The 22,931-nt window shown below is 36.1% G+C and overlaps 2 protein-coding genes and 1 long non-coding RNA gene across 5 annotated transcripts in view; 1 reads left to right on the forward strand and 2 right to left on the reverse strand.

Annotated features, from left to right (window-relative positions):
• The first annotated feature begins 4,745 nt into the window (after positions 1-4,745).
• Positions 4,746-9,646, forward strand: LOC120334547 (uncharacterized). 2 transcript variants are annotated; one of them, XR_013480548.1, is made up of 6 exons: positions 4,746-4,763; positions 5,359-5,485; positions 5,957-6,076; positions 6,173-6,267; positions 8,714-8,770; positions 9,395-9,646. It is a non-coding gene; the product is annotated as an uncharacterized LOC120334547 (long non-coding RNA). The 2 variants fall into 2 exon arrangements; XR_013480547.1 differs by lacking the exon at positions 4,746-4,763 and having other exon boundaries at positions 5,341-5,485.
• A 1,175-nt stretch (positions 9,647-10,821) lies between these two features.
• LOC144411836 (uncharacterized) lies at positions 10,822-15,419 on the reverse strand. The gene is made up of 5 exons (XM_078109450.1): positions 15,396-15,419; positions 14,089-14,222; positions 13,775-13,849; positions 12,548-12,629; positions 10,822-12,341 (listed from the first exon to the last, which is right to left on the reverse strand). Exons 1-5 carry the CDS (start codon positions 15,417-15,419, stop codon positions 12,330-12,332), a joined length of 327 nt encoding a protein of 108 aa, XP_077965576.1. The 3' UTR covers positions 10,822-12,329.
• Positions 15,420-20,336: 4,917 nt separating this feature from the next.
• Positions 20,337-22,931, reverse strand: part of LOC120333766 (uncharacterized) — a 41,384-nt gene continuing 38,789 nt past the window's right edge. For both annotated transcript variants that reach the window (XM_039401126.2, XM_039401127.2), the window contains exons 13-14: positions 22,658-22,873; positions 20,337-22,335 (exon numbers count right to left, since the gene is read on the reverse strand). In XM_039401126.2, coding sequence (XP_039257060.2) covers positions 21,533-22,335; positions 22,658-22,873 — 1,019 coding nt within the window. In that variant the 3' untranslated portion in view covers positions 20,337-21,532. The remainder of the gene's footprint in view (positions 22,336-22,657; positions 22,874-22,931) is intronic.

Here is a 22,931-nt window from a genome sequence, read left to right on the forward strand (position 1 = left end):
GCTAACGTTTACAGTCTATTAGCCAAGACATTGCCTTTGATCAAGAATAACTATTGGGTTCGATGGTACACAAATATAACTTTACTCCAACGTTTCACACACGAACTAGAATGAACCCAAAACTAGGGTCAAGTACCTATAATAAAACGTCACATAACCTGTCTGCCCCTGGCTACCACTTCCCGCAATTTCTCTGGGAAAACTGAAACACAATATATCCGTATCAAGATGTAAATATTAATCCGTTTATTTCGTAATAAACAAAGCAAGTAATGTTACGATATGCAATGTTCAAGTTTACCACTAATTATAATAAATCAAAAAAATCGCAAAATATCGATTGAAGAAAAGTATTCACTATTCTGTGAACTGCACTGCCCTATGCAGAAATTTATATCGTTATAGTGCATTGGCAAACTAAGGACGGTTCGAAGCGCGTTACCGACATTGAGCAGGCCGGAGAGCGCGATTCGTTGGTCGGTTGATAATTGTAAATACTGTAGGCTGACAACTTCAAATTTGAAGATAAAAAATGAGTTGTGGCTCTCTGAAGCACAGGATTCTTAAAAACTTCCAAACCCTTGTTTGGGGAGAAAGCGTAGGAACGCTTCGTGAAAAGTTTTGGAAAAAGCCCAAAAATACACCAAAAGTCTGCTATTTCACTCATAGAACATGAAACATGGAATATTTCCCGTTCACACCCTACTCCGTATTTACTGCTTGTATAGAGGCTTGTTCAGTGCAAAGGTTTTAAAATGTACCGAGTAAACATGAAAAATAAGAAATGCTTTTTAAAAATATATTCTTGAATACACAATTTCTCCTCTTCGCTGAAAAATATTCTACCTGTATCTATACACTGGATCTTGGTTAATTGGTCAGTTCCTATCACAATATACGAATCTTCTCTTGACAGTGAATATCTAAGCCTGATTATTTACAAACAAATGGAGTTTCTCTTCGCTGATGTTCGTTTCCTGTCAAGCTATCTAATGTCGACCGCATAATGTCAACCATAGTCTGGTTACCACCTTATCTCAAATTTTTTGATTGCCAAAATCATCCTTAGCTAAGCATTAGTTATCATTGGTCCGCGTATAAAATGAATAGTCGATTCTTAGTCCATGGCTGGCACGAAATTCTGATAAAAGATAAATCTGCACCCCTCAAGTCGCGTATCTACGACAAGACGAAGGGCGCTAAATGGACCGTGAAATCACATGACGTAATTCTGACACGACTACACGGAAAGATTAATTAGTATAACAACTCATCAGTATAACAATTGCAAAAACATCTTAAATCACTTATTGCAATAGTTAACTCTATTTTAATCAAAGAGTTTAGGTTTATTTATTTTGTTTTTATTCATTTTATATAAAAAAAAAAATCGACAAACGCGGGCTACATCGCGTGATGTCATAACGTGACTGTTATAACAAATTAACCACAAATTATTTGCCCCCGTTTCCCGATATGCGAGAACTGCCAACAAAGCGATTAGAAGTTTTCCTAGTGTCGAAAGGTCAAGATTCAACCACGTTATAACGCCATTACGATGTGATTTTTAGGTAAGCACAGTAGGATGCAATGCAAGTATAAATCACCCAAAGTTCTTCCACTTGACCGAAGTTAGCAGTAAAGTAATATTGGCAAATGCAAAACAAATCATAACCCGCTAAATAAACAAACATCCCTTTCTTGATCGCTATTTTTGTAAAATTAACACGATGAGCTGAAGCATTAGTAGAAAACAAGATGCACAAAGTCTCAAATCGGTTTTTAAATAAAAAATTACGAAATTTACTCTCTCACACTTTGTGTAAAAAATATTTTTATCGAGAAGATAGCTACATGCCAAAATGTTTTGATAGACTTAGTTAGATTCGATTAAAACCGGATTATGTCCCTGGACGTGAGATCGCTCTCAACTCTTGTACGCTCCGTTCATTAATACATCAATGGCTGTTCAGATGAGTCCAGATATGAGCTACGGAAATGTTTATTAAACCTGACTACACAACTTCATCTAGATTATTACTTATGCTAGACGCACTATTTTTCTTACATAGTAAACAGACTTCACTTGTTAAATTTCTGGATTTAGCCGATTTTTTTTGTATGCTGGTTTCCTTGCTGACAATCCGGCAATTATACTAATATGATATTCTGTATATATCAATTCTACCGGAATGATTGAAATTTTGTGTTGAAGCGTGAATAAGAAAGTCATCCTAGAGTTGAATTTCCGAATCATTATCGTACCATAAAATTTTGGGATGACTTAACAAAGGACAGATTTGTTGAAACGTATATTTAGGATAAACTTACCTTTGTGGTTCTATATCAGTCAACCACAAATTATATACACAAGGTGTTTCAATTACATGTCTAGAAAATCAGCCGATGGTAGCGACAGGAATGTCGCAATACTAACAGGCCATAGTGAAAAGGAAAATCCTGCAAAGAGTATAGAAGTAACATTTCGAGCACTTTTTGATTCAACTTCATATCCTTATGAGCACTGACTCCACAAGTCCAAATATTTGAATCACGGAATTCTGCATTTGCGGAGATGAATGTTGTCTACTAGAAGCTTGTTCCAGCTTCTAAACATTATTTATAATTACTCTGGAACACTAGATTGTCTTTTATCTTATAAGAAGTATTGAAGCCTAAATATTCCTTTCTTAGTCTACAATCAAAGAGTTATCGTCGAACATAACCAACAATTTGAACACGTCTCACTGGGCAAACTCTCTTGGTGCATGTAGGTATTATAACACTCAAAATGCATTTGGAATTTACAGAGTACGCTTGAATAGTTGCGGGATTACGGAATTAACTGAATTATTTTTATCACAATGGGACAATTTTTCTAAGTGGTATATTTGTTAATTTTGGGCCGTTCTTGCTTTAACATAAACAGTACAGATTTTGTACGCGTATCGGGTCAACATAATTTGGATTTAGTGACGTCATTGGGTTTATATTTTTATCACTCCAAACAATAGTGCATTAAAGAGAGGCTTTACCGCTTTGGTCGGTTCGTGTCCAGTAACACCCTCAGATTTAATCATGTTTAGGGGTTAAAGTGGGATTAACCTTCTTAGGTGACCACGAACTGACCTGGTTCACCTCACTTGGATAGGGTAATTGCCCTAAACAACGGTCAAAAGTAAGAGTATTCAATTTTATTCTTACAATTTTAAAACATCCTTTAGACTATATAGAATAACATATAACATATTTCTCGTAAGATTTGACTTTATTGAGCCAATAAAATTTAATAACGAAATAACGACCAAGCAGATACCAAATGCCGGAATGGTCTGAATGAAATTCAAAACTTCCGGAATTATGTCTGGATTGAAAAATATTGAGTTCGTCATTTTTACAATAAGTTCACGACTCATGTACATTACACAAAGCGTTCTACTGAATTTTTTTGTTCTTCATAACATCAGAGACATTACATATCTAAAATACTAGAGTCCACCAATCCGCCATTTGAATCTTATTGAATAGATGTTGAATATGTGTAATAATACCTTGCATATAAATATCAATATGGATGAAAATATTGTGAATACAAATCTAATCACCAAAAAAAATATTTTTTCGTTTGTCCCATGAGAGAAATTTAATATTTTTGTCGGAGAGGAGAATATTAGCCATAACTGTTTAATCGATTGATGACTTGTGGTCAACATCTAGCGGATGGCATGAGTGAATATCATTGGCATGGGAAAGGAGCAATGTTCCCTCTAATTTCTTGTAGTATGTGTGCGCAGAACTTTTGGTATGTGCGCACTTTTTTGGAAATGGCTAATATTTGTGCAAAAACCAATGAAGAAATTTTGGCGTTCTAACCGGGTAATGGGTGGGCCAACAACAAACTTTCTCAACCTGCCAACCGAGAAAATTGTTACATTACATCGAAATAGCAGTAAATCTATGCGTGTGCGCAGCCTCTGAAAGCTGTGTGCGCGCGCACACGCGCACACCTTAGAGGGAACACTGGAAAGGAGCCTCTGAAATGTTTGTTCGTTTCGGTTCGGAATGCTTGAATATATTATGAATATAATATAGACAAAAATCATAGCACTGGCGATTTGGTACAGGCAAGGAAGAGATCAACAGCGACATCGATTGGCATGAGTGAAGCTGTATTAATGACATCATGAATGCAATCTCGCAAGGTTGAAAACTGTGATTGCGACGAATTAAGTCATATAATTTAAAGCATTCCAAATAAAAAAATGAAAATATGTAACAAATAAAGAGATATTAAACTGACATCGCATCTGGTTAGAAGAAAAATTTAAAATACACTGAACGCAATTATGTCTTGCAATGATTACTTTGATATCTAAAATTTTGCATTGTTTCTACTTATTCCTTCTTCTTTTTGTACCACCTGTCTGAAATATTTATGTATTCCACTGCCCGTGCTGACATAGACATTCTACCTAATTTTACGTTTTCCTTAGTTGCTTCCGTTGTATCTTTTTTCTGGTAATAATAATTAACAGTGTTGTGTACACCATTCAACTGCTTCAACTGCCACTCTAGCTCCGACTTCTTTGTCACAGTTCATTTATAATAAGGGGGTTTTGTTTTTGTTTACATTCGTCGGATTCAGATCTGCCGTCTCTTTTGAATAAGGGCGGTTCAATTTTGCGAAGGTTAGCTAGTGAAAAGTATATGCAACCAGGTAGTTCAGAATATTGGCAAGGTGCAAAGTCCAGTATAAGTTTTAGGTGAAGTGACAGACAGATTTGATTGTTTTTGGTTTAACCGTTTTTCTGTCCAGTCTTGTGCTACGTGGTATGCTACCACACTGAAATTAGATATGCAGTTAACTCAAATTTATTTAGTGCAAATATTTTCCATTTTTATGCTTATTTGACGGATTGCTAATACCTTTCCTAAAACTAAATTTCGGATTATATGTGAATGTGGTGACCCTATATTAGGTATGATCCCAAGGTACGCTTTGAAAAGATAAATGTTTTTATATCAAGTTCATACCTAATGTTAGGAAACTTACTATTGCATGTCATATGAAATCACCATCATATGTTATTTGAATATTAATGATTGCCTCCATCTTGAATATGTCGTTGAGAGGTTAAGTTGATAACTGATTGACTGATACTGTCAGCGATTCTAAATGGTCGTATTGTTAGATTAAGGTTAGGTTCTGTATCTTATTGATTGATCTTTCACATGACTGCTTATTTGCATTTTATTTTATTGTAATATTTTATCCGATCCGTTTGGTCTTTTATTTTTTCTCTGTGTGATTTTATCTAACGAGTAGTATTTACTCATTTAAAAATGAAATATTTTTAGGATGCAACGCATTTTCGATCGTGTCATTGTGTCAAATTAATAAGAATGACTAGCATTGCCCAGGATGTTTTCTTTACAATTACAATAGTCTTCGGAAAATATTTGATAAAGATGTAGATTTATTGAGGCATTGTATTTTAAATTATTTTTAATTAACTTTCAACGTACTTTGTTTGTCGATATCTGGCAACAATACTGCGTCACTATTTTATATTTATTGTTCCATCCCTCGCTCATTTTGTATCTGGTCTTACCTTGCTTCCAAATTCCAATGATTTGAGGTTATATATCAAGTACAGTCGTGTATTAATTTTGTTTATTGATTATCATTAGTCAATTGGATAAAAATATTTATATCCGCTGAGCCGATTTTGTGTGTGTGCTCATAATAAAAATATCTTCACATTCAGCCTAACAAAAAGAAACATTAACATAAATGAATACACGCAGAAGTTCTATTGATCTATTCGATATATATATGATATACTATAGTTATTATTTTTATTTTTATCGTTGTTCAATATATTTAGAGTGATTTGAAATGTTTCTCGACTCTCAAAATTAAGGGTTGGTTCTTATTTTATTATAATCTTTCCAGGCTTTCTTAGATCGCCCGGTGACACCTCTGGAACACAGCTGCTTATCTACCGTTGCTCTTCTGAATAGGCATCCCATTTTTATTTTGAGGGTTGTAAAGTTGAGTAGAAATATTCACAAGGTATGCGTGCAATTAACTTTATTTAGAATATACACAAGTTTATTAACACCTCAATGAATGGTTAGTGCTTTTTGTTGATTTTACGTCATTTTTCAGAAGTTGCTCCACCGGGTCCGAACTCACTTTGCTTCACGTTTGTTGATCAATAAACTTGCGCGCTTTACAAGCGCTACCCGAATACCCGACCCCAGGTATGATTCTATTGATATTAAGGGTCTTAGCCGAAATCGCCATGGACTGAAAAGGTGAATCAACTCTGGGCTGGACTCGAGTTTAGCGTGTTAATGTGGTTGCTGGAGTCGTAAATTTTTAATTCCCCTTATTCGGGAGTCAAAAACGGATTTTAATACGTCGCGAGCCATTATTTGTTGCATTTTTAAACCGATATTGTTGAAGTAGAAATTTTTTACCGGAGTTAAAAATGTCCCTCAACTTGGGAGTCTGGAATCAAAGCACGAATCAGTCTCTGAAATTCAGTTAACCAGGAAAGTAGAGTCTGGCTAGAATGAATTTTGAATGACGCTCAAATCAAAATGTATACTTTTGCTTATTTTGCAGCTGTATGTAACCCTGGCCATGATTTTCTGAGTCTACAATTGCGATATAGTACCACTTGCATTGTCGTAAATTACAGTGATTTAGATCTTCACTACTTGGATCTCGCTCTTACCTTTTAGCGATTCCGCTTCAATCTCCCCACTAGCTTCTTTCAGAAAGTAGCGTTTGGCTAGTAACAACGTTTTGGTTAATTAAGAATGGTGGCTCTGCTTTTTTGTTTTTGATATTTTTATGTTGATAAAACTAAATAGTTGTAAACGTTTTTCTTTACTTAAAACCCAACGAGGTGTCAACGTCTGTATCAAGCAGCTGATTGTGTCGCTGTTCGCCAATGAACATTATCATGCAATTAATAAATTGAATTTTTCGGACAAAAAGACAAACGTACTTGGACGTTGCTATGTGGAGCTATGTTGCTATCCCCCCATTTATACTACTGGGGTGGGGGAATTTCACTAAAGTTTAAACCACTGTCCAGATAAAAATTTAGCGAAGAATATGTTATGAGAAATATTCGTCTGTTTAAATCCGTTAATTGCACTGTATTTGTAAATAAGGCTAAGGTTTGTTTGCTCTGTTAGTTTTTGAGGGCTTGCTTGTCAATTGGTGGTGAGTGGGATATATGACTTTACTTGACACTCTGTGGGATAATTTTGAGTGGGCCTGTACAATCTATATTAGTTTAGTAGAATACAGTTTACCACAGTAGTATTCTGTGATTTTTATCGCATATCGTCCCTGAACAATAAATAATTTTGTCCCATCACCATCGCTATATATTTGGAGTCTGAACTCGACTCAAAATTTTCGAGCCATCCAAGTTTGTTCCAGATGCATGAACCTGACAATGTCGAAAAAAATATCTCCGACTTCCCAAGTCCGATTGAGAAGTTATTGTATAAATACAACTTGGTTGCCTTCACTGTTCCCCCGGAGTTGAATTTCTTAGTTTCCAACAGTTTCAGACTTTTGATGACAATGAAAGTAGTCAATTTACTTTTAAATCAAAAGTAAAAAGTTTCTCACGCGCTCTCAACTGCGTATTTGTTTGTGGCGAAAGTTCTGGTTATCCCAATTCAATTTTCTCGAGGGATCAGCGTTCGTGTCAAAGTCAAAACTTATCTTGACCGGGTGTCTTGGGATCGGGAGTTTCCTAAACCCCGACTTGGAATCAACCCGGAGTCTATTTTTAAATTGCGGTCCGGTTCTAAATCCGGTGTATAAAGATTTCTTGACTACGTGTTACTACGGAGTTGGTTTTTTACTGAAGATCCGTCCCAGTTTGCGTTGTATAGCTAGATCGTAATTTGTGAATATGTATAACTTGGTTATTTATTATCCGCCATACGTCATTTTAAGGAAATGTCTTTCAAACCCTGGTTCAAATATTTTTTTTTTTCATCGTGTTTGTATGTAACTTGTATGCCAGTTTGTCTGCCGGATTGTGAGAAGTTGCTGTGATTAATATAATGCCCCTAATGACCGACTCGGGAGGTTACCAAAATGCGAGAACGGTTAATAGATTTCTTATTTTCTTCTAGTTTGTTCATTACAGTATAACTGTTTCCAGCTTTAACTGATTGTATTTTTCTATTGAGACTTTTATCTGGTAGTTTAATTCCTAATATTTCCACGATGTGCGCATAGGTCTGAAAAAGTAGCGTATTTTTAGAAATTTTTTATTGTAGTTTGTTCCATTAATTTTATGTTAATATACCGTAACCCTTTTGTTTCATTTGATTGTGATGATCATGAGATTGTTTAGTGCGTACTGAGTAAATCTTTATTGATTGTAAGTAAATTTAAAACTTGGCAATGCTTACAAACATAATCCGCAGTGACCCTGTCTAATAAAATTGATACATGACGCGCCGGCGTCCTCGATAAGCTGGACATAAAATTCAAACGGTACCATCCGTAGTATGTAGTTCTTTCGTCATGAGATATACCAACTCGCATGTATGTCTATAAATTGGGAAAATTAGGCTTATATATAGATCAACAAACCGACCGATAGATCAAAACCCAAGTAATGTAAAAGGAATCTTTCAAAGTTGAATAAAATAATTTATTTTCCAGATTTCTACAGTTGAGACAGTTCACTTCGATTTTGGGGTATTTAGAAGAACCTTCGAAGTAAGTATTTGTGGAACACAATATTTATCCCGTTTTGAGTATATTATTCTAATATTCGAGAGATATATAGAGGAGTTTCAAATTTGGCGCGTATTCGTCTATTTGCAATCCTTAGCAAAGTCTTTCAGCCATATAGATGAAATGACTCGGATGACTCCACTAACCACCAGTGGGCTGAGTGATTCTGCGGGCATCAAAAGCTCCGATGGCCCTTGTCGGACTCGTTGATGAGTCTTGGCAACCCAGTGACTGAACTCTACTGATTCACTCGAGACTTTGATGACCAGTCACTTGACAAAGGACGTCAAGCAATACTAGCTTTCCGCAAAATTATTGTTGAATTCTGCTTTTAATCTTTTCAAATCCAATTGTACTAATCGCAATAAATGACTTTGATTGTGCCGATTATTCGGGGCAGGAGGGAATAGATGGCGGGGATCAATTGAATTTAAAAGTAAATCTTTTTGGTGTTAAGCACATTTCTTGCTGAATATTTATTGGTACTTTGGTCAAACTGGCTTTTTCATATTCTGTAGTCGAAACTTAGGTGTATGTAGATAAAATTCGAGTTAATGGAATTAACGGAATTTGAAATCTGTTCAGTTACCAGTATTATGTTCGCAGGTTACCCAACTGTGGCCAGGAAGCATATGAAGATGAATGAGTTTTTATTCGTAAAATTTACTATTAACTTTTTGTCTTCACACAAAGTTTGATTCGTCAATTTTGTCATGCCCTGTTCACTGCGTGGCAAATAATATAAATGATTATTAACTCTCCATTTTTTCTTGTATATTCTACATTTTTCATTTCAAGCATGTCTCATTGTGCAATGTTATTACTATCGTTCGTTTTCAATAAAATCTGGCAACGGTACTCTCTGCTGTTCTCTATATTTTAGTGAGTTTGCAAATAGTTTTGGCCAGTCTCGTTGGAAAAGATCGCAGTGCGAATTCTGGATACGGATGACGTCACAACTAGGGAGCGTGATTTTTCGGGCCTACGGGCCGCGCTGTACAAAACTTTCTGCGTGAAATTTTTGATGTTTGGCCGATCGTTTGCCATAGACAATTCAAGGAAAATTACAAAAATTTGCATTTGATCAAGCATGACCATGCATGTATGATTGTAAATTTCAACAACTGCTGTTTTTTCGACCTTAGCCCTTCGATTTTACATTTTCTCAGCGATTTTTGACGACTCTCTTTTACTTCGAGGTGACGTCATGAATTTCGAAATTTGCCAGTGCGCTGGTTTTAATATGAAAGCCATGTGCTCCACAGGGATTGAACCACAGTCAATATTAACAAACATAAGTATGGTATCGCTATAATCAACGCCTTTAGACCACGAACGTGAGTTACGGCAATGGTCTAAGTTCTAATATTTATCTCTGGACTTTGCAATTAACTTTGGAAATACGTAGGAGCAGTATTAAAACGATAAGCTGCCTCAACGGCAAAGTATACAATGTCCAAAAATAAATATTAGAACTTAGACAATTCTGAAACTTGCGCTCGTGGTCTAACGGCTAAAGGCGTTTGACTTATATTTGTTCAGTGTGTCCGTGGTTCGAACATTGCTGAGCATGACTCAAATTAAATTTGATGTTGGGAACCGCAGTCACTCGTGTCTCTCAAGCAAACACTGGCGAATTCCTGAATCCATGACGTCACCGCAAAGTGAAATATCTCAGATTCGTCAAAAATCGCCAAAAAAGTGAAAAATCGAAGGGTTAGAGTCGGAAAAACAAGAGTTTTTGAAATCTATAACCAAATCATGCATGATCATGCTTGGTCGGGGATAAATTCACTCGTTTATACTCGAATTATCTATGGCCGAGTATGGCCATACATATTAAAAAACCGTCCCGCTAGCGGCTGGCTGGCCAGCGGGCGGGCGGCACCGCACGCCCCGAAAAATCCCCCTCCCTATCCGTGACGTCATACCGACCAGGTATTGCTTTCGGCTCTTACATAGCGATCGCTAAGTCCATAAAATATGTTCCTCCTAATTTAGTTTCTAAACCCCGAACTACTAACGAGATTAAGTACCGTTGCCAGATTTTATTGATAAACACACCAACATATAAACAATAGCAAGAAATCAATAATAATGGATTAAAAATTAGAAAAAATAATCATCACGTAAAATCACTTAAGTTATGAATACACTGAAATTTCAATACAAAAAACTAATACACCATGGTAAAAAACAAGAAGGCTATATTATTCGTTACAGAGAATCCGGCATGAAACCACACCATCATGGTACATATACAAAAAAATAAAAAATAAATAAACGCAAGCAACAAAAAATGCACAATATATAAACATCACAGTGAAATATTGCAATAACAAAATAACAGCTACCGTGTTTCCCCAAAAATAGGATATATAAGTTTTCTTCTTTCGAAAAATAACACTCTGGCTTATTTGCTCATTTGGGGGGGATTAATTATTTCAGATTTATTATTTAACGCGTAGGAGAGACAACAATCTTTTTTATAATTCAGGTTGGGAGGTCTTATTTTAGGCTAGTTCTCATTTTCGAGAAAACACGGTAATATGAATTAAATTCGTTCATAGTAATATGAAAGGACGTCATATAAGCACGCACGCCTGTAATATCTTAACGAACAAAATAATTGATAATAGAGCAAAACATTTAACCCAACAAAGTTACCCGATGTAATAACAGCATAGACCGGAGTCGTATCCCATTATTTTACCAGTATATAAGCTCTATCCATCTATCTCTTATTTTTCGGATCACATATCTGTCCCATCTCTCACAGAGGAAGGGGGCCGTCACCATATATGTTACGTACTAAAAAAAATGCAGTTTGATAATAAATACGGAATTGTATGAACATTAAAAATCGAAAATAGAAGAAATACAAAAAATGTAGCAAATGGCAATGAATTCGGTAAGCACAATAAAATGCAGTCGTAATACTAAATATGTAACACAAGTATATTTCGAAGAAATCTTAAACCAATAACATTTAGAAGCATGCAGTTTACTGATTTGGAGGTAAAGAGCACGTATGGTGTGAGAAATTGGCTGGTAAAATCTAATTCTTCGTGCTATTTATGTTTTAACAAAAAATATTAAAATAACGTTTATACAAATGAATCTGCCTGGGAGTCGGTCGAATTGTCATTATCAAAAGCTGAGACTCCAATTTGTGAGTTTGAAAGATTATTTTGGTTCTTGTGTTGTGATATAAATACCACAGACAGATGAGGATTACAGACACACATACACACTCTGGGGGTAGAGTTTTGATAACGCAGCAAAATAAGATGTATATATGACAAGTTTATTCAGTAAAATGGAGCTGGAAACGTTATTATGTCAAACTCAATGTGGCGAGCTATCATTGATTGTAGAGGCGTTGGGACGCAATTTATAAACGAATCCCCAATGTCGGAGGCAGAAGAGCGAAATATACAAATCAATCGGCAGTTCTTCTTTCTTTTGGAAGCAAGCGTGAATTTGAATATCTTTTTTCTGATCTTCTTGGTGTCTCAACAGTGACATTGCTGATCGTTCACTATTGATTTATCTGAAAAAATATTTTCATGCTTAAAAATTTTTCATCGTATCAACAGTATTTGGATTGAGAGATGTGGCGACGGGTGGTTTTTCATTCGATCCATGATTTGGGGGCTTTTTTGAAAGCTGATATGAATTTTTCACGTTTGCGTTGCTTTTTTAATCTCATGATTAAGCATGACTACCATAATATTGTGGAGGTATAATATTACTTACTTTCATCAAGGCTATTTTTCGTTTTCTCGTGTGGGTTGATCCAACTTTCGTTTCAACAAGTTGTTCGATAATCTTCACGTTCCTAAAAATGAAAACCAAAATTAGGATCCATAGACTTCCCCCCATTTGTCAGGAAATAGTATAACTGCCAAACGAAGAAATGCCATTCAAATAATAAGTTTTCTACGTGCCTTCAAACCACCTTTACAAGTAAGCAAACCCAATTCAATCGTATTTTCCTGTATAGCAATCCGATTATTATAATGTAAAAGCGACCTCGACCACGAGGAGAAACCCGGCTACTTTGGCATTGAAAACAAGAGAGCTATGCTCAAATTCATGAACACGTCATAGGGTGCCGCCATTTTTTATTCCATAACATAAAAAACAAATCTCTTGAAGTTCACAGAAATCTTTGAAATAAATAGAAGTAATGGCCTTCTGGCGAAAAAATCAATTATTATTCATTGAATATTTCAAAGCAATTGGTCCGGTAATCAAAGAGAAAAGCGATTTTTTAAAAACGTGTCAAAGAACAAGAAGAAGAATGCCAGCATAAAATGCAAAACGATCGTTATGTCCACTGACGTGTCAAATTGACTATGGTCTCTAGAAACTTCGACTACAGGTTGGTGGTATAAGATGAAGTGGTTCATGTAGTCGATTTAGGCTTCCTCCACACGCAAATTTAATGCATCCGGAACAAATACCAACCGAATAATGCCATGCCCTCCAGGAACTGGTAACTAGACCAAAAAAAACGTGGTTCGGATTAAGCAGTCTTATAGTCCCCCCTTTCGGAATAAATAGGGGATCATTATCCATAAAGAGTTTAGGGTTTTTACGTAAAATCAAATGAATCATTTGTTGTTCTAATGGTTTTCATAAAATTTTAGTGAAATTCCTTGAAGTTCGTCTGAATGGGTCTCGGCGGGAAAATACGAAGTATAACCTCGACTATAGGAAAAAAAAACTTACCAATTTCGCCACTGCTCTGCTCGTTTTTACGGCTGTTGTGTTTAACTTGAACCAAAGTCGATTGCGAAATCTAAATAAAAATTTATATGAATATCGAACATCTAACAACACTACTATTACGAATTCTAGTGTCAATATCATTAATAAGACCTTTAGTGCAAAAAGCATAAGAAAATCGGACGCTGACCAGATAAATTAGTTTTGTAATGCCGATGTCCCGTCGTAGCCGATAAATAAGACCAAACTTACCAATTTCGTCTATCTTTTGCTTGTTTTGTGTTGCTGTTGCATATGTTAAATTTCACTCTACGTTGATTTGAGCAGCTGAACACAAATTTATTTCTTATATTTTAAAAAAGCAATTTTAATATACGAATTCTAGTGTCATGCATTTGCATCACTATTTCGGTTATTGATACTACTCAAAAAATTGTATAATGCTAACGAATAAGAACCCATATCGTTTCCGACCAACCAGACCGTCTCATAATTATATCACAACCGCATATTGACAGCTCTTAATATATATTTAAATTAACAACCCAATCCTAAACACAACTCACTCGGTGTACTGATTCCCATGCTCTATTATTTGCTCTATTTCCTTTGTCTTTTTTTCCTCCTCTTTTTTAGGAAGAGCAAGCAAGAGGTCGTCATTTGGTTTGCATGGTATTGCAGTATAAGTTTCATATATATACTATAGATCTAGCGACTAGTAACCTAACTGCTGAAAGACAACTAAAAAAAAGTCGCAAATTAAATAGACAGATTTTATTATTTATTTGAATTAATTAACAAGTTCAAATAATTGGAATTACAAATTAGAAAAGAATCACACAACTTCGTCACGCTAATAACCGAATTGCGTAAGTCATTTTTAGCAGTTTGAGAAAAACGTAAAAAACTTCCTAATGATATTGCTATGCCATTGAGAGTCAATAATTTGCCATAGTTCAATTTTTTGATCGTAGCCGGATGCTATCTTAATTTGTATGACGCAGTCATGTGGCGTCATAATGGCGCACTGTGACTTAGGCAGAAATGTGTCTATGACGAGGGGACATACGCAATTTTGCAAACTTTGCAACTTGCAAATTTTGTACCAGTCCTCAAAACCAAACAATCCAAAAACGAATGTAATTCTTAGTATATACGATGTCTAATCCCCAAAATAGCTAATCTGTTTCAATTACATTATTTTTTATGTTTAAAAATATATATTTCATCAATATAACACGCTCTGCACATCCACCGAAATGGGACTAAAGTTAAATATATATAGAGAATAAAACAGCAATATACACCTATATAAAATCCAACCAAGGTGAATTGGACTCAGACAGTGAATATCACAAGTGCACGTCTGTAATATAAATTGAAATTTATAAGCGCTAAGCTAGCATCTGAGATGCAAAAACTTGAAAATCATTCGCCGAGGTTATTTTGCCTTTGTGACGTCACAATAGTCCTGCGTTAACAATGATAATTCATTATGACGAAACAATTGAACAAATTTGCATATCTTACAAAATCTCTATTCTTATGGGTTTCGGAATTCTTAAAATAAAATCTGAGTTAACAGGCAGGTGCGCAGCATTGCATAAATACCTATTTTATGAAAAACTCAAAACCGCCAAAAATGACTTACGCAATTCGGTTATTAGCGTGACGACTTACTCGCTTATATATTTTTTTTATCTGCCTCTGCTTTTTCCCTCCTTCCCCTTTTCCGCGACAAGCCAGCCAGAGTTCAGCGTGTTTGATTGGTATCCTAACTGTGAAAAGATAACTGAAAATGAGGTTGCTCGATGCAAGCTAATGCACGAAATAAATTTCATCTGACTCACTGGTGGTAAAAAATTTCACCTACCATCTTTGTATTTGTCTCGGTCATCACACTATATTGAGCACATGTATTTTCGCTTTTTCAGTTTCTTCGATTGATTCTGTCTGAATAGATTGGTCCATCTTTCAGAAATCTTGTTGACAGCAGAGCTGGAGTCTACATAAATAGAAAGATATAAGAAAATAACAAGCGCATATTGAGCATGGACAGTGTGATATGATAGCACCAATTATTAGAATATAAAATTCACGAGCATTTGGAAATTTAAAGTATATGGCCGGGTACTCGTGGTATTTTCTGCGCATGAGTAATGAGTCGACAAAAGATAGCAAATCACAAATAGAATATATACAAAACTTAGCTCGCCAAATCTCAGATCACCGTTGTATTCAAAACAAATATTCCATGAGGTGTGTTACATCTTATTCTATATTAATCTATGCGCCTAACCGAAATAAAATTGCAAGTGTAGAATCGTCACGATTTCTTCGGTGAATTTTCCGTCGACCTTTCCTTTTTCAAACAACGTTCCTCCAATCTAGTCTAGTTTCTAATTTAATTTCTGTAAACAAGATAAAAAATTTGCACGTAGAAGAAATCTGGCTCGATGTTGGCTACAAAATAAAGAAACTTAAAAATTATAGAAGCCACGAAACGTAGCAAACCAACACTAACTCTATATTTAACTCTGTTCATATTGCATCTTCGCATTGTAACAGCATATGATTCTTTTATTAGACAAAAAAGGTACACCACTCGAAATAATAGGTACATTGCGATCAGACTGACTGCTACTGGCATTAAATTGCAAATTCTCCATCAAACGACTTTCGCGGAACTAATAATGACAACAGGTTTAGCAATTCTGCTGACATGATTGCATCGTTTACGTTTAGCAGGCTTTTGAGTAAACAAATAATAAAATTAAACTTACGTTTTGGTTGAAATCGATGTAACTGCATGCTCGCTATCAGATATAGAAGCCTTTAATTACAATTTACAACACGAGGTTTGGACTACCCTAATTACCTTTTTGAACGCATTTTGTGTAATCGGCAATATGCTGACCACATGAACCAATCTCAACGTGTAATAGCATATTTAAATTAACAACCCAATCATCACATGATTGCATTGTTTACATTTAGCAGGCTTTTGAGGAAACAAATAATAAAATTAAACTTACGTTTTGGTTGAAATCGGTGTAACTGCATGCTCGCTATCAGATATAGAAGCCTTTAATTACAATTTACAACACGAGGTTTGGACTACCCTAATTACCTTTTTGAACGCATTTTGTGTAACCGGCAATATGCTGACCACATGAACCAATCTCAACGTGTAATACCATATTTAAATTAACAACCCAATCATAAACACAACTCACTCTTTTTTTATCCCCCTTTTTATGAAGAGCAAGCAAGAGGTCGTCATTGGGTTTGCATGGTATCGAAGTATAAGCTTCATTATATATACTATAAATTTAGTTGACTAGTAACCTAACTGTTGAAAGACAACTGAAAAATAAAATAAGTCGCAAATTGACAGATTTTATTATTTATTGGAATTAATTAACAAGTTCAAATACTTGGAATAACAAATTAAAAAAGAATCATAAACACAACTTACTCGCTTATATTTTTTTTTATCTGCCTGCTTTTTCCTTTCTTCCCCTTTTTCGCGATAAGTCAGCCAGAGTTCAGCGTGTTTGGTTGCATATTATTGCATAACCTTCACATAGTATAAATCTAGAGCCTATATGAACATCAAAGTATCCTAACTGTGAAAAGATAACTGAAAAAGGAGTTGCTCGATGCAAGCTAATGCACGAAATAATTTTATCTCGGACTCACTGGAGGTACAAAATTTCACCTACCCTCTTTGTATTTGTCTCAGTCATCACGCTATATTGAGCACATGTATTTTCGCATTTTCCGTTTCTTTGATTGATTCTGTCTGAATAGATTGGACCATCTTCCTGAAATCTTGTTGACATCAGAGCTGGAGTCTACATGAATAGAAAGATATAAGAAAATAATAAGCGCATATTGAGCCTGGACAGTGTGATATGATAGCACCAATTATTAGAATATAAAATTCACGAGCATTTGGAAATTTAAAGTATATGGCCGGGTACTCGTGGTATTTTCTGCGCATGAGTTGCGAGTCGACAAAAGCTAGCAAATCACAAATAGAATATATACAAAACTTAGCTCACCAAATCTCAATCACCGTTGTATTCAAAACAAATACTCCATGAGAAGTGTTACATCTTTTGTTCTATATTAATCTTTGCGCCTAACTGACATAAAACAAACTGCAAGTATGTGTAGAATCGACACGATTTCTTCGGGGACTTTTTCGTCGACCTTGTCTTTTTCAAACAATGTTCCTATAATCTAGTCTAGTAACCAACACTTACCCTATTCAACTCTATTCATATTGCATCTTCGCATTGTAACAACACGATTCTTTTATTGGACAAGAAAGGAACACCACCTGAAATATTAGATACATCGCGGTCAGACTGACGGAAAGGTACATCACCTGAAATAATAGGTACATTGCGGTTACACTGATTGCTACTGACATTAAATCGCAAATTCTCTATTACACGGCTTTCGCGGAACTAATAATGACAACCGGTTTAGCAATTCTGCTGACATAATTGCATTGTTTACGTTTAGCAGGCTTTTGAGTAAACAAATAATAAAATTAAACTTACTTTTTGGTTGAAACCGATGTAACTGCATGCTCGCTATCAGATATAGAAGCCTTTAATCACAATTTACAACATTGAAGTATTACCTTTTTGAACGCATTTTGTGTAACCGGCAATATGCTGACCACATGAACCAATCTTAACGTGTGACTTGGTAATTTTGAGATTACGTTTTGACGCACCCTATACATCTGTCTGTAGGTTTCTAAGTATATATCTTATTGTTTGGTAATCGAAAATCACATGGCTAAAAATCAAAATATAATAGATAATAACTTGTGGGAACAAAAAAAAACTACTTATCCGGCCGCGTCAAATTCGAAAAGACCACGCGGCCACACCAATTTTCCAACGAGGCGAGAAAAAAGGATAAGGGATAATAAAGAAACAAACAGCGACAGACAATTGGTATCATGGCGAACAATGATTGGTTGACAAGATCTCACGTGGTCTCAATGTCGATACAGGCGAGCGCTTCCATTTCTGAGTGCAAATGTAAAAAAGCACTCTATTAGTTTAAAATCCCATTTTTTTGCAGAGACGAAATAGCGAATGACAAGTATTGAAGCTTTATCAAAAACGATACCCTCAACCAATGCACAATTCCAGATCATCAAATTGTATTTCAAGCTACGGAAAATTGCTATCTATGACACAGAAAATTGATTTTATTTTTTTACATTTCAAAAGGGGGAGGGGGGGGGGGCGACCCGCAAAACCACTCCCCTGGCTACGCCCCTGTAATACTATCGGCTAAAGAACTTCTCTACCTCATTTCTTCACTGATGAGACTCTTTATAGAATATATATAGCACTTTACAACGAAGTTAGAAGTATAAAACTAGTCACCATTCTGGTCTAGCTTAGATAAGACAGGTCACGAGATAAAATAAGATATCTATTCTATATTTGAAAAAATGCTTTTCTTACTTTAAGTTAAAAAAAAGATTTGAGACTGTTTGCTCTTAGTATCTTATCCACGAGAGAAGCTTTCGATAGAGAATATCTTTCTCCAAATTTGAGGCGGTGCAGATTCGAAGATAAACTTTATTTCTTGCAGAGACCAGTGATGGGATTCGTTCTTCAGATATCGTGTTAATCAGCCAGCCGTTTATATATTTTTTTAAAACGTTAGATTATCGCAGCAACGTGTGCCATAGCGGACGGCTAGTGTTATATTTAGGCTAGTGTTATATTGTAGCGGACGGCTAGTGTTATATTGGCTTGGCTTTGCGAAAGTTGCTTTAAATGTGCAAATATGAAGTTTCAGTTGTAATCTCATGTCAAGCTTTTGTATTGTTATACAGCTAAAAGCTAAGTATAGTTTTATTAAATAATGAAACCTATTTTTAGTGAGTTTGATGAGAAAGAGAACACATTCCTAAGTTTAAATCTCATCGCTGGCAGAGACCACTTGTACACAGTAGTGTTGGTTGCCTTGATTTAAAGCGCTCCTCAATATTCAAAAAGGATACCATGGCGGTACATAGCACTGGAAAGATCGAGAGCAACTGTACTAATCCAGGTTTTTCCAAACTTTTTGGGCCGCTGACCCCTATTTATGAATCTTAGTTTGGACGGATCCCCTCTCTTCTCCGTATCAATTTATGTGCCTAACCAACGAGAAAGGATAATGTATATTTACAACACAAACGACACTAATGTGATGGATGAGGTTGCTTTTCACTGCACAACTTATCAATTCTCTGAGCGATTTGTTACAAGCAAACTAGACTCTACGCCAAGTCTCGATCTGTATTTTGTCATCCCATTGGTAAAAGCTGAAAATAAATAAATGAAATTTCCTCCATGACAGCCAAGGATGTTCGTCCGCAACACTCAACAAAAAAGATGCAATGGCTTTTTGATTGAAATCAATCATTAAAGATCGATCAGATTCTTTTCATATCGCTGCGGACCCCTAGTGCAGTCACGACGGGCCCACGGGCCCTGCACTAATTCATTACACTTACTATGCACTAGTTTGTCAGTGACCCGACAACTCTTATAACGAACACCCGTACTATTTTAATGTATTCCGACATCTCTAGAAAAAGGCGTCTTGCGCGACTGAATACAGTTATTCCACGTCTCTACTGCACATTCCAGGCTACTATACCTGCCTGGTTTATTTTTATTTGATGCCTGACCCCACATGCCACTTGTTCCGGTGCTTGTTCTGGTTCATATCTAATCCATACCAAAATAAAAATTAAGATTTTTAATGATCTACCACGAATTATGAAAAAAAGAAAGAAAAACGCACACGCGATTTAGCACCATGATCAAAACAAAAAAATATGACACTTGAATACAACTATCTACTAAAAAACGTTAAATCGTCCCATCTCGGCCAAGTATAAGCTGGGCATAAAGAGCACAAAAGTGTCATCTGCATATACTTGGCCGAGCCAAATTGTACCATACGCCGCGAAGTGCAGTAATTAAGTTACACCAAGTTATGCTGGAATATATACATTACTAAGAAAAAAAGTTCCGATCTTGATACGGTACAGAAACAAACACTCGATATATACAGCTCCTAAAATAAGAATCAGCTCATACTAAATTACGCTTGGCCACAGATGCGAATATCAAAGAATTACAATCGGCCAGGCCAGACCTATTTACAAGTTAAAATTATATACAAGAAAAATACAAAAAATAATTGAACAAAAATTTAGATCGTCTTTGCTGCCAAATATAAAACAATACGGTGCGACTTTAGAATTGAAGAAGTTGAAGGAAACATATAAATCAAAATTATATTAAGAACTCGTGTTAGTAACAGTCAAAACTAATGTTAGAATGCGAAATTGACAAAACAGTACTTCTAGGAAAATACTTGATCCATTCAAACGGTATAGCATATAGGCAAGGTCCTTTCTCGACTTGAATTCCTATGAGGTAAAAGAATCTTGGTCCTAAAAGCGAACGCTCACTACCAGGTTGCACCTTTCGAAGACTAGTGGTGGCTAAAGAAATATCAATTTGCATTGTTGTAAATCGTTGTCTACGAAACGGAGGGGTTCATATGCCAGTACCAAATACATAGAACCAAGTGTGGCAAAACATTTTCAAATCTATAAATATTTCATTTAATCAAAATTCGATCTTAATAAACAAACATAAGCACAACGGCACTGAATCAAAAAAAGCACAATTTTCGGTGAAAAATATAGAATTAAATCTCGGAACTTCAAATTTGAAACATAATCAAAAATAAATTAATCAATTGCTTAATCGTTTATAACTTGATAGTTTAGTGGTCAAAACATTTTCAATTTAAACAACACAATAAAAAAAATGACGGCTAGTCATAGTCTTTTAAAGTCACGAGCAAGGTTGGACCATTACTTGTATAATGCTAAATATTAGCTACACTGTGGACGATGAAGAATCTCAAGTCAGGTTATACCGAGACTTGTAATGCTAAATATTAGCTACTGTGTGGACCATGCTGTCCGCTGGCGGCGGCTGATCCGTGATGATAGTTGGGAAGCGACATTTGGAGTGATACAGGGTTCATGTTTGGGCCCTCTACTTGTCTCTCAGTTTGATTTTGATCAGAGCAGAAGTTGTCGACGACATTCCCAGTTCTTTGTGGCGGCGGAAACATTAGAGTAGAAATCAACTGCTGCGGCGGAAAATGAATTTCGCCTACTCCGCCAGTTGGCGCCCTAGAGGACACAACAACATGCCCTTCGAGTTGATGAGCCACAGGAACGTTCCCCATCTCTCGAGACGCTATTGTGCGGCGAAGTTGGTCGAGTGTCATCGCTGTTGTGGGTGACAGAAGAGGTCCGGTGGTATTAGATCGCTGAGCAATTTCTTCTCCTCCCCTTTTCGCTGGGAGGGGAATTCCCAGAGCGGCCAACGTTTCAGCAACGGCAGAATTATTAGCCGCAACTTGCCCTTGTACATCGCGTGGATGCATGCTCGCAAGTGCTGCCTGCGTTGATTGTTGTAAATAACTCGGAAGACTTTGCACTTGATTTAATATATTCGGAGGTAGTCCGCCGACACCGTTTACCATTTGTGGTCGAGGACCTTGCCAGCGCATGGGTCCGTTAGAACTCACAGCCTGTAAGACGGCCAAAGGTATGCTTGGTGCTTGTGGAAAGGTATGACGAATTTGAGCCTGCGTTGGAACTTGAGGAGGTTGTGGTTGTTGCCATTGTATGTTCTGAGCGAAAAAGTGATCTTTCCTATCCTTCACCGTGACTCGTTTTCGATCAGGACCTAAATTTGAGAGAAATGTTCGATTGATTAAAGGTGTTGAAAAATTTCACATATCCGAAGTGCTATGATGGTAGAGTACATCCCATCTTCGTATTAAGATTAGATTCGTTCAAGAACTAAAAGTATTCAAGGAGAGCATTTTTCAAATTTTGTTTCACAAAATTAGTGCATCTTCAGTAAAATTATAACTTCACAATGTAATCTCGATCACAAATTTTCTTGTCCAATGAAATGGTAGCATGTAATGCTACCCTATTGATTGAGCATTTATACTTGGATCATATACTTAAACAGCATATTTAACCCTCTCGGCATATTATACCTTCTTTGCCGTAGGATGATGAATTTCGCTTTCGAGCATTGGTCGGTCTTTGCGGTGTCGCATTCAGATTGCGTTCGCCATTCTGTCTGGTCTCTGTGGCGTCATCTGCAGGTACGTTTGGCGAGGAGTTTCCATCGACACTTCTCATTTCTTCTAACCTTTCTCTGGCCGTTTTCTTGACCCGTGCGCCCATGTAACATTTTCTCAGCTGTGTAACTGTAATAAAGTTAAAATAAATTTAATTCTCAGTACGCGTTTACCTTGCGGTGGCTAA

This window comes from Styela clava, chromosome 15 (assembly GCF_964204865.1).
Source record: "Styela clava chromosome 15, kaStyClav1.hap1.2, whole genome shotgun sequence".
NCBI lineage: Eukaryota > Metazoa > Chordata > Ascidiacea > Stolidobranchia > Styelidae > Styela > Styela clava.